The 17,493-nt window shown below is 38.4% G+C and overlaps 1 protein-coding gene across 1 annotated transcript in view; it reads right to left on the reverse strand.

The window, feature by feature from the left end:
- Positions 1 to 17,493, reverse strand: part of LOC128642875 (histone deacetylase 6) — a 338,039-nt gene that overhangs the window by 283,855 nt on the left and 36,691 nt on the right. Inside the window, exon 3 of the mRNA XM_053695741.1 lies at positions 2,510 to 2,614. Coding sequence (XP_053551716.1) covers positions 2,510 to 2,602 — 93 coding nt within the window. The 5' untranslated portion in view covers positions 2,603 to 2,614. The remainder of the gene's footprint in view (positions 1 to 2,509; positions 2,615 to 17,493) is intronic.

Below are 17,493 nucleotides of genomic sequence, written 5' to 3' on the forward strand. Positions count from 1 at the left end.
AAGTTGTGACGCAGTATCTGACATGGCCCTAGCATTATCAGCGCACTCTGTTCTCACCCCAGAGTGATCACGCTTGCCTCTTAGTTCTGGTAATTTAGCCAAAACCTCAGTCATAACAGTAGCCATATCTTGTAATGTTATTTGTAATGGCCGCCCAGATGTGCTGGGCGCCACCATATCACGCACCTCCCGAGCGGGAGATGCAGGTACTGTCACGTGAGGTGAGTTAGTCGGCATAACTCTCCCCTCGTTGTTTGGTGAAATTTGTTCAATTTGTACAGATTGACTTTTATTTAAAGTAGCATCAATACAGTTAGTACATAAATTTCTATTGGGCTCCACTTTGGCGTTATTACAAATAGTACAGGTCTCATCCTCTGAATCAGACATGTTTAACACACTAGCAATAAACTTGCAACTTGGAAATAATAATCAAGTAAAATACAATGAAAAAACGTACAGTGCTTAAGAAGCAGTGAAAGATATATAACAGTTGAAATCAATAAACTTTGTAAAACAAACACAATTTAGCAAAGGCTTGTTCCCATTAGCAAAGAATAACTAACCCTGATGGCATAAAAAAGTTAAAGAATAAACGTTTTTTTATCACAGTCAACTACAATCTCACAGCTCTGTTAGATTACTTCCCTCAAACAAGTTTTGAAGACCCCTGAGTTCTGTAGAGATAAACCGGAACATGCAGGAAAAAGCAATGAGCTTCTGACTGAAATTTTTGATGCGTAGCAAAAAGCGCCAAAACAAGGTCCCTCCCCCTCACACACAACAGTGAGAGAGATCAGCAACTGTCATAATTAGATTAAGCAACTGCCAAGTGGAAAAATAGTGCCCAAACATTTTATTCACCCAGTACCTCAGAAAATGAAAACGATTTTACATTCCAGCAAAAACGTTTAACATAAATTAAGAGTTATTAAAAAGCCTGTTGCTTTGCAATTAGGCTAAAGTCTTAAATACACAATGTAAGATATACATACATGATATTATGTCGGTATGGCAGGATTTTCTCATCAATTCCATTGTCAGAAAATAAAAACTGCTACATACCTCTTTGCAGATTAGACTGCCCGCTGTCCCCTGATCTGAAGTTTACCTCTCCTCAGATGGCCGAGAAACAGCAATATGATCTTAACAACTCCGGCTAAAATCATAGTAAAAACTCTGGTAGATTCTTCTTCAAACTCTACCAGAGAAGGAATAACACACTCCGGTGCTATTAAAAAATAACAAACTTTTGATTGAAGAAATAAAACTAAATAAAATCACCATAGTCCTCTCACACATCCTATCTAGTCGTTGGGTGCAAGAGAATGACTGGGGGTGACGTAGAGGGGAGGAGCTATATGCAGCTCTGCTGGGTGAATCCTCTTGCACTTCCTGTTGGGGAGGAGTAATATCCCAGAAGTAATGATGACCCGTGGACTGATCACACTTAACAGAAGAAAGATAGAATACGCAATTTACGTAAGGGGATCTGCGGTATGGAAAAGTCGCGGCTGAAAAGTGAGCGTTAGACCCTTTTTTCAGTGACTCCAAATACCGGCGGTAGCCTAAAACCAGCGTTAGGAGCCTCTAACGCTGGTTTTCACGGCTACCGCCAAACTCTAAATCTAGGCCTATGTGTTTACATACAAACACTTAAAAGGGACAGTCTAGTAGAAACTTTTATGATTCGATAAAGATGGGGCATGCAATTTTAAACAACTATCCAATTTACTTTTATCATCAAATTTCTATTGTTCTCTTGGTAGCTGAACATCCCATGCGCGTCAGGGGTGGACATCCCATGCGCGCCAGGGGTGGACATCCCATGCGCGCCAGGGGTGGACATCTAATGCGCGCCAGTAGTGGACATCCCATGCGCGCCATTAGTGGACATCCCATACGCACCAGGGGTGAACATCCCATACGCACCAGGGGTGAACATACGCACCAGGGGTGAACATACGCACCAGGGTTGGACATCCCATGCGCACCAGGGGTGGACATCCCATGCGCACAAGGGGTGAACATCCCATACGCACCAGGGGTGAACATCCCATACGCACCAGGGGTGAACATCCCATACGCACCAGGGGTGAACATCCCATACGCACCAGGGTTGGACATCCCATACGCACCAGGGGTGGACATCCCATACGCACCAGGGGTGAACATCCCATACGCACCAGGGGTGAACATCCCATACGCACCAGGGGTGAACATCCCATTTTTTTCTTGAGATTTTTCATAAAAGGTTTTCAAAGAACTAATTAATTTTCCACCAACCGAATCAACAAACTTTTCAGTTTGTCTGGTCTTTGAAGTCTAATGACTTTTGCAACTGGTCTTTGCATTACATATTTATATAACAGATACTACTCATATTTTATAAAATGGTTGCTCTATGCATTTTGCAGTATAAATGGGAATTTAGACATAAAAACAATTGACAAATGATTTATAGATTTTTATACACAGAAACCCATGTTTGTAACAAAGTCACACGTACTGTGGGGGCTGTGCTAGGTGGAAGCACTGGGGAACGGGAGCTTCCTCTGGCACCTCTAGGATTATTCGGTTTACTTTGCTGTGGAGACGCCATTGTCTGCGTGACCTGGAAGAGAAAGAGAACATAAGATTGTACAAAGGTTAGCAAAACTTGTGAGCATGAAGTACACACTGGACACTTGGTTAAGACAATTCCGCCTGTAAAAACAACAGAGAGAGTATTAGAAAAATAATACTAACAACATACATACTGTACATTGTAAATCTAGGAACTATAAATCACTTGCAGCAGTAATTTAACCCCTTGGTTGTCCAGAATACATTATGTTAATCAAGGGGTTATTTGAATGCCTGGCTGCCTCCAACACTTTATACTGTCAACTCTAAAGGCCAGATTACAAGTGGCACGCTATTTAGCACTTTCGCTCAAGCATAAACTTCCCTAGAAGTACGTTTTTGCACGCGTCAGGTAGTGCATGTATTACAAGCTGAAAGTAAAAAGCAAGTGAAACCTGACGCATGCTAACCAAAGGACTTTGTGATATTGCGACCGTGTTACCATATTCTCTACATAGACTTCAATGAAGAAGAAAAAAGGAGCTATTAATATTTTACATTATAATGTTCTTCAGTTACAGTAAATTCTTATTTATATTTATATATATATATATATATATATATATATATACATACATATATATCGAATACAAAAAATTCAAGTAGCGCTCTGAAATGCTGGATAGTCGCTCAGTAGTGCTGAGAGCAACAGGGTAGAAAAATAATGATTCTCCAGGCAACAAAATATAAAAATAAACGACTTTATTCCAAATTGATAAAAAGGACAAAACTCTGGATCCTACAGGGGGTGTGTCCCCCACCCACTCTCCATTGTGCCGGGTCTACATCTACATACCGGACCTTTGGGAGGAGCGCACAAATACAGTGAATTGTTGCCATACTATATACATATATATATATACAGGGAGTGCAGAATTATTAGGCAAATGAGTATTTGGACCACATCATCCTCTTTATGCATGTTGTCTTACTCCAAGCTGTATAGGCTCAAAAGCCTACTACCAATTAAGCATATTAGGTGATGTGCATCTCTGTAATGAGAAGGGGTGTGGTCTAATGACATCAACACCCTATATCAGGTGTGCATAATTATTAGGCAACTTCCTTTCCTTTGGCAAAATGGGTCAAAAGAAGGACTTGACAGGCTAAGAAAAGTAAAAAATAGTGAGATATCTTGCAGAGGGATGCAGCACTCTTAAAATGGCAAAGCTTCTGAAGCGTGATCATCAAACAATCAAGCGTTTTATTCAAAATAGTCAACAGGGTCGCAAGAAGCGTGTGGAAAAACCAAGGCGCAAAATAACTGCCCATGAACTGAGAAAAGTCAAGCGTGCAGCTGCCAAGATGCCACTTGCCACCAGTTTGGCCATATTTCAGAGCTGCAACATCACTGGAGTGCCCAAAAGCACAAGGTGTGCAATACTCAGAGACATGGCCAAGGTAAGAAAGGCTGAAAGATGACCACCACTGAACAAGACACACAAGCTGAAACGTCAAGACTGGGCCAAGAAATATCTCAAGACTGATTTTTCTAAGGTTTTATGGACTGATGAAATGAGAGTGAGTCTTGATGGGCCAGATGGATGGGCCCGTGGCTGGATTGGTAAAGGGCAGAGAGCTCCAGTCCGACTCAGACGCCAGCAAGGTGGAGGTGGAGTACTGGTTTGGGCTGGTATCATCAAAGATGAGCTTGTGGGGCCTTTTCGGGTTGAGGATGGAGTCAAGCTCAACTCCCAGTCCTACTGCCAGTTTCTGGAAGACACCTTCTTCAAGCAGTGGTACAGGAAGAAGTCTGCATCCTTCAAGAAAAACATGATTTTCATGCAGGACAATGCTCCATCACACGCGTCCAAGTACTCCACAGCGTGGCTGGCAAGAAAGGGTATAAAAGAAGAAAATCTAATGACATGGCCTCCTTGTTCACCTGATCTGAACCCCATTGAGAACCTGTGGTCCATCATCAAATGTGAGATTTACAAGGAGGGAAAACAGTACACCTCTCTGAACAGTGTCTGGGAGGCTGTGGTTGCTGCTGCACGCAATGTTGATGGTGAACAGATCAAAACACTGACAGAATCCATGGATGGCAGGCTTTTGAGTGTCCTTGCAAAGAAAGGTGGCTATATTGGTCACTGATTTGTTTTTGTTTTGTTTTTGAATGTCAGAAATGTATATTTGTGAATGTTGAGATGTTATATTGGTTTCACGGGTAAAAATAAATAATTGAAATGGGTATATATTTGTTTTTTGTTAAGTTGCCTAATAATTATGCACAGTAATAGTCACCTGCACACACAGATATCCCCCTAAAATAGCTAAAACTAAAAACAAACTAAAAACTACTTCCAAAAATATTCAGCTTTGATATTAATGAGTTTTTTGGGTTCATTGAGAACATGGTTGTTGTTCAATAATAAAATTAATCCTCAAAAATACAACTTGCCTAATAATTCTGCACTCCCTGTATATATATATAGATATATATATATATATATATATATATATATATATATATATATATATATATATATATATACACACATACATACATACATACACAGTGGATATAAAAAGTCTACACACCCCTGTTAAAATGTCAAGTTTCTGTGATGTAAAAAAAATTAGATAAAAATAAATCATTTCAGAACTTTTTACACCTTTAATGTGACCTATAAACTGTACAATTTGATTGAAAAACAAACTGAAACTTTTAGGTGGAGGGAAGTAAAAATAAAAAAAAATAAAATAATATGGTTGCATAAGTGTGCACACCCTTAAACTAATACTTTGTTGAAGCACCCTTTGATTAGCTTAGAGAGCTGTTTGGGGGGGGATCAGGGAGGTTGGGGGATCCTACACTTAAGATAAAATCTTAAAAAATCACCTTTATTTTTATACTGGCAGACTTTCTGCTAGTACTTAAAGTGAATGTAAATTTTGATGCTAAAGTGCCCGGTTTTTAAAAATTTGATTAAAAACAGGGGCACTTTAATTCATCAAAATTAACATTTCACTCCTGTTGTGAAGAAATACTTACCTTTTAAACTTGACAGCTGCTCCAGCTTCTTCCGGTCGTCGCAAGCCATTTCTGATGTCAGAAATGATGGATAGGTCTTCCTCCAATCACAGCTTCCCCCCGGGGGAATCAGTGTCTGATTCAATGCCGTGATTGGTGGAAGCCAGATTCCTCATTTTAGACCCAGGAAGAGGCTTTGCGACGGGTGGAGGAAGCTGGAGCTGCTGTCAAGATTAAAAGGTAAGTTTTTTTTCACAACAGGAGTGAAATGTAAATTTTGATGAATTAAAGTGCCCCTGTTTTTAATCAAATTTTTAAAAACCGGAAACTTTAGCATCAAAATTTACATTTACTTTAAAATGGCGGTGACAATTGTGAGGTGAAAGAGGGAACTGAGCTGTTTGAGAAGGGGTCAGGGAGGGATCAGGGGGTGCGATGTGTCAGGTGGGAGGCTGATCTCTACACTAAAGCTAAAATTAATCCTATAAGCTACCTAATTAACCCATGCACTGCTGGGCATTATAAAAGTGTGGTGCGCAGCAGCATTTAGCGGCCTTCTAAGTACCAAAAAGCAATGCCTAAGCCATATATGTCTGCTATTTCTGAACAAAGGGGATCCCAGAGAAGCATTTACAAACATTTGTGCTATAATTGCACAAGCGGTTTGTAAATAATTTCAGTGAGAACGCTAAAGTTTGTGAAAAGTGAACGATTTAGAAACTATTTAGCATGGGTGTTTTTTTGGTGGTTGTAGATGTGTAACAGATTTTGGGGGTCAAAGTTAGAAAAAGTGTGTTTTGTTTTTTCCATTTTATCCTCATATTTTATAAAAAAAATTATAGTAAATTATATGATATGATTAAAATAATGGTATCTTTAGAGAGTCCATTTAATGGAGAGAAAAAACTGTATATAATATGCGTGGGTACAGTAAATGAGTAAGAGGAAAATTACAGCTAAACACAAACAAAGCAGAAATGTACAAATAGCCCCGGTCCTTAAGGGTAAGAAAATTAAAAAATGGTCTGGTCACTAAGGTGTTAAAGGGCCATTCCAGTCAAAATTTAAATGCACATAGATGAATTACATCTATAAATAAATATATATTTGCAATATACATGTATAGGCAAAAATGCTTCTAGTAAAAGATATTGCTGTTTTAGTGTTAGCATTTATGTCTGCACGTGTATGTGAAGCACGGCTAGATATTCTCACTTTTAACACTGCAGCTGATCAGAGTGTCAGTGGGGCTTGTAATCATGTCAAAAAGTAACAAATGTATTCATTACCAGATGGTACAAGCACCTTAGGTTCTCTGAGCAAGTGATGTGTTTAAAATGCTGGTGCATACTTAAATACACTTTTGAAACAGCTATAGCTTTTATTAGAAGCACTTTTGGTAATACATGTATATTACAAAAAATGCTTATATTCAAAACTGGAATGTATCCATGTGGATTCCAATTTTGGCTGGAATATCAATTTAAATAACTCCACGGGCGTGAGCACAATGTTATTTATATGACACACATGAAATAACACCCTCTAGCGGTGAAAAACTGCCAAATGCATTCCGATAAAAAGCGGCCTTCAAGGGCTTAGAAATTAGCATATGAGCATACCTTGAGTACAGACTCAACATCCCAAACATATAAGGAATGTAACAAAGCATGCAAACAATCAAATTAGCCATATTTGAAAATGAAAGAATTATTGTAAAATGTTAAGACAAACCCAAAAAAGATTTTTTAAGTATATATACTTAATTATAAATGGCAAAAAAAATCTAAGAAGGAAAATATAGGTACATTAAAATGTGAGAAGGGTGGCATGATTAACAGTGACAGGGAGAAGGCTGAAGTGCTAAACCATTTATTTTCTTCAGTACACACAATGGGAGAGACACTGAAACAAACTAGAACATACAAGTTCATACCATTAACTGGGTCATCAGGGAAAAAACTGCGTAATATCAAGATAAATAAAGCTCCAGGTCCAGATGAAATACACCCAAGGAATCTAAGGGAACTTAACACTATCATAGTCAAACCTCTGCTCTTAATTTTTCCTCAGGCATAATACCCCAGGACTGGCGTAAAGCTGATATTGTGACACTTTTTAGAAGGGAAGCAGGGCTTATCCAGGAAGTTACAGACCAGTAAGCCTGACAGTAGTGGGGAAGATACTGGAACAGGATTACATTCAAGATTATATTCAGGAAAGTTAAGTAATAAATTATGTTAAACAAATCTAATTAGATTCTATTAGGAGGTAATCAAAATATAAAGATTAAAGAATTGATGTGGTTTACTTGGATTGTGCAAAGGCTTTTGATACAGTGCCACAGATTATTGTACACAATTAAGGAACTGGAAATAGCTTTAACTGTTAGCTCATGGATAAATAACTGGATAAAAGAAAGGGAGCAACATGTTGTACTAAATGGATCATACTCAGATTGGACAAGGGAATTAGTGGGGTTCCCCAAGGATCTGTGCGTGAGCCCTTTCCTTTTTAATACTTTCATCAATGACTTGGTGGAAGGATTAAATAGCAACAGCTCTACTTTTGAATATGAAAGAAAGTTGTGTAAGGTGATTAGGTCAGTGCAGGATGTAATTGCTTTGCAGGGGGATTTATATATATCTGAGTACAGGGCTCTTAAATGACAAATGAGATCTAATATTGGTAAATGTTTAAGGTTCTACATTTTGGAAGTAAAACTATGAAGGCTTACGATTATTTAAATGGGTCTAGCAAAAAAGAGGAGGAAAAGGATTTAGGCATAATTATAGAATACAAGATACAAATGAGAATGAAATGTAAGGCAAGAGACAGATCCAAAGGAAGAAAACCTAATTCTGTTGCTGTATAAGTCCCTTATAAGACCTCACCTTTATTATAGAGTGCAGTTCTGGGGACCAATTTGCAGAATAAGAAAAAGTTAAGAGAATGGAGGATTTAAACTATCAAGAGAGCCAAATTGAGTTTTTTTTTCCTATAGAAGGTACTTAAAGGGATATTAAACCCCAAAAATGTTTAAATTATTCAGATAGAGAATACAATTTTCAAAAAGTTTCCAATTTACTTCTACTATCAAATTTGCTTTGTTCTCATGTTATTCTTTGTTAAAGGGATACCTAGGTAGGTAGCGTGCACATGCCTAAAGCATTACATGACAGGAAATAGTGCTGCCATCTAGTGCTCCTGCTAATGCATAACATTGCTGCAAAACTGCTGCCATATAGAGCTTCAGTTAAGTGCACACTCATAAGCTTACTTTACTGCTTTTCAACATAGGATAACTAGAAAACAAACAAAAAAATGATAACTGAAATATATTGGAAAGTTGTTTAAAATTGTATGTTCTATCTGAATCATGAAAGAAAAAAAATTGTGTTTTATGTCCCTTTAACCCTTTGGGTGCTAATGACGGCTCTGAGCCATCACAGAGTTTCTCACTCTGGTGCTAATGACGGCTCAGAGCCGCCATGAGCACTCTCCCACCTTGAGGGAGATCTGGGGGCTCCTTGCTGCTCCTACCCCGGCGATCGTGCCTGTAGAGTGACAGGCATCGCCGGGGCTTCACGTGATGCGCAGTGATGTCACGCGCAATTACGTGATGACGTCATCGCGCAACTTTATTTATACTTCACAATGTTAAAGGGACACTGTACCCAAATTTTTCTTTTGTGATTCAGAGAGAGCATGCAATTTGAAGCAACTTTCTAATGTACTCCTATTATCAAATTTTCTTCATTCTCTTGGTATGTTTATTTAAAAAGCAAGAATTTAAGTTTAGATGCCTTTTGGTGAACAACCTGGGTTGTCCTTGCTGATTGGGCAGCACCAATAAACAATTGCTGTCCATGGTTCTGAACCACAAATTTGCTGGCTCCTCAGCTTAGATGCCTTATTTTTCAAATAAAGATATCAAGAAAACGAAGAAAAATTGATAATAGAAGTAAATTAGAAAGTTGCTTAAAATTGCATGCTCTATCTGAATCACAAAAGAAAAAATTTGGGTACAGTGTCCCTTTAAGTATTGGAGGAGGGGGCATGCTGCTTAGAAGCCTGTATCTCAGGCATCTAAGCAGCTACAGACCCACAAGACCCATTGTTGGAAAGGTAATCGCCTAACCTTTCCAACAGTGTAAGTATTGGGGGTCTGTAAAAAAAAATTAAAAAGTAAAAAAAAAAAAAGTTTTCAAAAATTGCAAAAATAATAATAATAAAAAAAATATTAGCACCCAGGTGGGAAATGACTTAGCAGCCAAAGGGTTAAGAGGTGATATGATTAAATTTCAAGGACAGAGTTGGCAGAAGTGCTGTGTATTCCAAGGCAGATGTTTGTGACAAGATGATCGCGGCCATGATTACTTTGCAGCATTCGCTGAGAATATGATCTAGAGGCCAATGTATTCTCATTTTGCAATAATTAAAATTATAGAAACACTATACAAAAAAAATCATTGATTAAAATAGGTATTAGAAAAATGCCCTACCATCCAGAAAAAATAACAGCCAGTGTCCTCTGCAGGGCTGGATAAAGCTATACATTAAGTAGAATGGCGCAATCGTTTTAAACATTAAAGGGACATGAAACCCAATATTTTTCTTTCATGATTCAGATAGAGAATACAATTTTAAACAACTTTCCAATTTACTTCTATTATTTAACTTGCTTCCTTCTCTTGTTATCCTTTGCTGAAAGCTTTATCTAGCAAAGCTTGGGCGCACCCATGAGTTCACTTAGAAACCTTTAGTGCATTTCTGCTCCTCAAACAAATGATATCAAGAGAATGAAACTAATTACATAATAGAAGTAAATTAGAAAGTTGTTAAAAATTGTATTCTCTATCTGAATCATGAAAGAAAAAAAATTGGGTTTCATGTCCCTTTAAGGGTCAGATTACAAGTGGAGCACTAAATGAATGCTACCCCGCAAACGGGCAAATGTACCTGTTTGCGGGCACGCAATAATTAACCAGCCATTACAAGTCGCTGGTTATTGCTACCGCAAGCTTGTGGTAGCAATTAGCGCTCAGAAAATTAACAAGAGATCCAATATTATTATTATTATTATATTTATTTATGAAAGGCCAACATATTCTGCAGCGCTGTCCATGGGTAAAATTTATTTAAATAAAGCAATGATATAAAACTTATATGGAACAAGACAAAATTTGACAAACAAATACAGGAGGAATTGAGGGTCCTATTCCCATGAGAATTTGCAATCTAAAAGGGTAGGAGGTTGAGAAACAGGAGGTGAAGACTGCAAGGGTGAGAATGATGTTAGTATAGAGTAAGATTGGGGAAATATTAGGTAAGTGGAATTCATTTATCACTGAGTTGGGTGGTAGGCCTCCCTGAACAAAAATGTCTTCAGGGCGCATTTAAAAGAAGAAAGATTCGGGGAAAATCTGACAGCACTAGGGAGAGCGTTTTCAGAGGGTAGGTGCTGCACAACAGAAGTCCTGCAGTCTAGCATGGGAAGAGGTGATAGTCAAAGATGCAAGGAGCAGGTCATTGTTTGATCTTAGTGGGCGGGCTGGAGTATACTTGTTGATTAGAGAGGATAGGTAGTGGGGAGAGGCACTGGTGAGAGCTTTCTATGTAAGGGTGAGAATTTTGAAATGAATTCTGCTGTGAATGGGGAGCCAATGAAGGGACTCGCAGAGAGGTGCAGCAGATACAGAGCGACGGGAAAGGTGAATTAGCCTGGCAGAGGCATTTAGGATGGATTGAATGGGGGAGAGGTGGGAAAGAGGAAGGTCAGTAAGTAGGTTATTGCGGTAGTCAAGTCGGGAAATTACAAGGGAGTTGATTATTTGCTTTGTGGTGTTAGCGCTCAGAAAAGAGAGAATCTTTGAAATATTGCATAGGTGGTTGCTGCAGGAAGAAGAAAGCGATTAGATGTGGGGGATGAAGGATAAATTTGAGTCAATGGAAATGCCATCGACAGGAATAGAAAAAAGTCAGAGGTCGGCGTAGAGCTAGAGGGCGGATTAGAAGGAGCTCAGTCTTGGACATGTTAGTCTTTAGGTGGTGAGAGGACAACCAGGAAGAAATCTTAAATAAGCAGTCACTGACATGAAAAAAGAAAAGAGGGAGAGTTAGCAGGGGTGGGAAGGTGGATCTGGGTGCCATCAGCATAGAGGTGATATGTGAAGCCATAACTGTTGATAAGTTTACCCAGTGAAGAAGTGTAAATAGAGAAGAGTAGAGGACCCAGAACAGACCCTTGAGGTACTTTAACATACAGAGGCATTGGAGAGGAGGAGTCACCAGCAAATGGCACATAAAAGGACCTTTGAAAAAGATAAGAGTGGATCCAAGAAAGAACAGTGTCTTAAAGGCCAAGAGAGCTGTAGGAGGAGGGGGTGGTCAAATGTGTTGAAGGCAGTTGACAGGTCAAGTAAGACAAGTATAGAGTAGTGGCCATTACTTTTAGCAGAAAGAAGATCGTTAGTAACCTTGGTAAGGGCAGTCTCAGTTGAGTGTTTGGGGTGGAAGCCAGATTGCAGGGGATCAACCAACGAGTTAGAGGACAGGAAGTGGGTTTGGCAGTTGTAAACTAGTTTTTCCAGGAGTTTTGATGTTGCAGTGATATGGGGCGGTAGTTTTCAAGAGAATTAGGGTTTCCATATTTGAAAGAAGATGGGAATGAACCGATAGAGAGAGATAGGTGGAAGATGTAAGTAAGAGCAGGAGTGAGGGTGGAAGACAGAGAGGGTATTAGATGTGAAGGGATAGGGTCAAGCGGGCAGGTGGTGAGGCGTGAGGAAGATAGTAAAGAACAAACTTCATTCTTAGTGGCTGGATAGAGAGGGTGGTAGAGGGGGTGACTGTTGTTATACAGGCTGTACACTCACTACTTTACTTGATAGCAAAGCGTCATTTCTTCAGTGTTGTCACATGAAATGATATAATAAAATATTTACAAAAATGTGAGGGGTGTACTCACTTTTGTGAGCTACTGTATATTTATGTGTTAGTATGTGTATATATACACACATATTAACACATAAATATATATGTATATAATCATATACATATATATTTTTTTAAATATAATGCTGCCATCGCTGCACTACTTACCCCTTCCCTGACGGCATCTGAACAAGGCGGCCATTGGATCCTATGCAAGCGTGCATGAGCACAATTCTTCCTAGCAATGTGAACGTGAGCTTGCATACGCATTGAGCTATAATACCAGTGCACATTAGCGTGCGCTGGTATTACTCATTGGAGCGCTAATAATTTAGCGCTCCACTCAAAATCTAGCCCTTACTGTCCCTATATGTCACATATATAAAAAACAGAAAATGTAATAATATTGCACGGCACTACACTGCCCCCACCCTGATACTTCATAATACCCCCCATTTGGCAACATTTTCCATGGAGAACACTTACAGCATATATGTTGACATATTTTACATAAACATTTAAGAACACATATTGGTCATGATTATTGGCTGATTTTCATAATATTCCTCACTGGGCCAATAAAGTAAAATATAAACTTTCATAATTCACATGCCATTTAAAACAACTTTACAATTTGCGTATATTATCAAATGTACTTTGTACCCTTGGTATCCTTTGTTGAAGAGTAAACCTAGGTATAGGTATATGGTGGACAGCAGGGAGGAAGAAGGAGGCAGCAAGTAAGCATAAAGGAGGCTTCTTTACAGGAGTGAGGGGGATGGATGGAGTTTTACAGGGTAGAGGAGGGAGTTTTACAGGAGAGAGTATGAAGTTTTAGAGGGTAGAGGAGGGAGTTTTACAGGAGAGAGTATGGAGTTTTACAGGAGAGAGTATGGAGTTTTAGAGGGTAGAGTATGAAGTTTTACAGGAGAGAGTATGGAGTTTTAGAGGGTAGAGTATGAAGTTTTACAGGAGAGAGTATGGAGTTTTACAGGAGAGAGTATGGAGTTTTACAGGAGAGAGTATGGAGTTTTACAGGAGAGAGTATGGAGTTTTAGAGGGTAGAGAAAGGAGTTTTACAGGAGAGAGTATGGAGTTTTAGAGGGTAGAGGAGGGAGCTTTACAGGAGAGAGTATGGAGTTTTAGAGGGTAGAGGAGGGAGTTTTACAGGAGTTTTACAGGAAAGAGTATGAAGTTTTACAGTAGAGAGTATGGAGTTTTAGAGGGTATAGGAGGGAGTTTTACAGGAGAGAGTATGGAGTTTTAGAGCGTAGAGGAGGGAATTTTACAGGAGAGAGTATGGAGTTTTAGAGGGTAGAGGAGGGAGTTTTACAGGAGAGAGTATGAAGTTTTAGAGGGTAGAGGAGGGAGTTTTACAGGGTAGAGGAGGGAGTTTTACAGGAGAGACTATGAAGTTTTAGAGGGTAGAGGAGGGAGTTTTACAGGAGGGAGCATAGAGTTTTAGAGGGTAGAGGAGGGAGTTTTACAGGAGGGAGCATAGAGTTTTAGAGGGTAGAGCAGGGAGTTATCCCTTGGAGAAGCTGTTTAGTTGTGGGAGTCTGACAAAAGCATTTGTCTGTAAAAGACCTGGTACAAATAGACAAATATAAAAAGACAGCTGCTCATTCTTGGAGGAGTGTCTTAAGCAAGTTTACAGTTCAGATGCATAAGAGAGTCTGATTGGCTGACAACTGCCAGAGGACAGGGAAATTAAAGGAAACGTTGACATGTTTCAGTAAAAGACTACTGCTTGTTTAAAAGTAAGTTTATTGCATTGTTGATTGCAGCACTCCATGAATGCAAAAATGATTGTAGCATACATTGTGTTAAACACTGCTCCCATACAGTACTAAAGACACATGCACGCTCCAGAGCCTATCTAGGTTTACTCTTCAATGAGGGATATCAAGAGAATGAAGCAAATTTGATAACAGAAGTAAACTAGATTTATTTGTGTTATTGCACGTTCTATCTGAATCATGAAAGTTTAATCTGGATTTAACTATCCCTTTAAACAGCTCTTCACAAATAATGTTGTAATGTTTCTCTTTTATATGATTGCATTTTTTTATGTCCCTTTAATGTAGGCAAAAAATGTTTTCGAGTAAAGCATAGAAAAATAGATTATCTATCTCACTAAATAACTGTTTAATCAACGTGTTTGTTTGCTTTTTTATCTAAAATGATTACAGGGACACAACACACATTTATATTACACTATAGCTAGAAGGTCTGTACAGTAATACCAGAGAAATATAGCTCTGCTGAAAAGAAAAATTGTGACCCTGAACACAATTAAATTAGATCTTAAAAAATAAATGAAGTCTTCGGCATTGCAGTGCGGTATCTTCTCAATAACAGAGACGTACAATCAATCTTGTATGGCTATACAGGAGAGGCATAACATCTGCTGCACACATACTGTGAGCTAAAATAAAATTATCTTCTGCAAAAAAATAATTGGCCATGAGGGAATATGTGTCTAAAAGCATTACTATGTAATAAATAGAAATACTGATAGGTAGCATTGTACTGGTTCATTAGTTGGTGTCAGCTAAAGTAAAAACACGTTTCGTAAAAGCCACATATCCCTTCAACTTGTCACATTAATATTTGATAGTTACAGAATTAAACTGCAAATTAATGAACTCATTACTAGCACAGATTAAAGGAAGCTATACATTCTAAACTGCAACCACCTCCGGCTACTGGGTAGCAACAAGTCGCGCCTAGAAACTAGTTCAAGGAAAGCCAAACGCAGCAAGAAAATGAGAAAATAATGAGATATGGGCAATAATACAGCAATCTGAGTAGGGACTAGACTAATGAATCAGGAGTACACCCTAGATATTAATTTGTTGCTGTCTCTTTGGTGCAGAGTCCCTAGAGGATGGTGTCATACATGCTGTGCGTTTTACAGCTCTAAATTGTGCCGTTGCTATGGTTACCCAAGAGTACAGCAGAATGGTAATAAAATCAGCAAATATAACATACTTTAAAATAAAACTGAATTAACCAGAGTATGTTTAAAGTGCGTCAATGGTCATTAATTAGTTTTTAATTGGACTGGCTATATAAGAATTAAAGGGAACTTTTTTCTTTGTTTCATCAAAAAGAGGACATTTAAAAATGTATAATTTTTGAAAAACTTGTTTTCCTTTCCTAAACAATTCAACGTTTCCCTGCTCCTCATATATCTGCGTTGTACTCCTGACTAGAAAAGACAGGCTGGCATTGGGTATAATCCTGAGGAACAGAGCATGTGCCAAAACGTTATCTAAATCACAGGAACTAAGACCTTGTTCGCTTTGTCAGCACCCTACCCCAATACGATTAGCTTCCTCCCTTCACATCATTTCTCTTGCCTTCACATATTAAAGGGAGATCATCAACAACTTGTTTTTCTTTGTTTTATCTACAAGAAGTGATTTAAAATGTTCCTACAAGTCTGGGGAAAAATGTCAATACATTTTCCTTTCATATCATCTAAGCCCTCACCACTTACGTCATTGGTAGAAAATGGATTTACCAGTATATTTGTTAATAGAGATAGAACAAGTTAATCAGGGATATGACTGCTTAAAACAATGGTTTACTTACAGACAAGTCTATATTTTTATTACACAACAAGCTCAAGCTATAAATATTCTAGAGTAGAGTGCAATGGGACTACACTTATATGTATGAGAATGCCCAATAATATAATAGTTTTATAGACTAAATGTACTTGGGTTGGAGTGCATTAATATATTAGTAGGCACACTCTTCCAGTTAGTGCTTTACTAACTTATTAGTAAATCAAGCTAGACCATTGACTTATTTCAACATCTATGCATTAGGATCCCACCAATTAGCCATTAGCCATGTAATATATATTAGTATGTACCTCTGCAGGATATAATCCCACCTTATTTGGAAAGTTGGGGAAGGGGTCTAGGTGTTCTCAGATTACCACATACAGGGCATATGATCTTCCAAGTTAGGTTGAAGTCCTTTACATCTTCATAATTACTAGAAATGAATCTAAAGATATTGATAGAAATGAATCTAAAGATGCATAGATGGTATCGAACACCACAAAGATGACATAGCCCCTTTCACAATAAAAAGACCACATGCTTGGCGATGTGGTCATGTCGGAAGAGGTATGGCCCATATGCGGTGGTGGTGTTCGACTATTCAAGATTTCTGGAGAGAAGTTATCACAAAGGTAGAAAACATATTTGAGATACAATGTGTCTTAGACCCGCTTATTTAGCTACTAAATAATCCCCTAAGAAAAAAAAAAGTACAAATCGTAACTAAAATAGCTTTATATAAATGACGAAAGTGTAAATTTCTTAACTACCCAAAATTGGAAGAGAACAGATGCTCCTCATTTATTAATGCGGATTACGAGGGTTTCTGAATTTCTAGAATTATAGGAAAACACTATTATATTAAAAATGACAAAATGGTGACAAATGTGGGGGGTGAATTATCTTAAAAGATGGTCAGAGAGGAAAAATAAATGAGGACTTAGGTCTGATTTTTAAACACTTTCCTAATTAGCCTTATTCAGTTTTGCCTTTCTTGTGCAGAAACTGTGGTAGCAAGTTCATGTTAAAGCGAATTTAAAAAAAAATCATGTTCTTGTCCGCAATAAATGTGCTTGTCTCACTTGCAGACTCATGCCAGTATCCACCAGTAAAGCAGAAGATGTTGACCTTATCAGCCAGAAGTACAAAAACAATACTGCAGAGTTACTTTAAATTGGTTTTATTTTAAGGGGCAGTAAAGTCACAATTAAATTTAAATGGATTAGATACTGTATGATATTCTAACCTCTTAACTGTGCACGTGGTCGTCATCCGGAAGGGGGGTGCTTTCCAGAACTGATGCAGCCCCACTGCAGTGTTAGGTGACTTACTAAGAGGATTGAGTAGGGTCAGGCCTCAGTTGGGGGAATTCAGTAA

The sequence above is a fragment of the Bombina bombina genome, chromosome 12, assembly GCF_027579735.1.
Source record: "Bombina bombina isolate aBomBom1 chromosome 12, aBomBom1.pri, whole genome shotgun sequence".
NCBI lineage: Eukaryota > Metazoa > Chordata > Amphibia > Anura > Bombinatoridae > Bombina > Bombina bombina.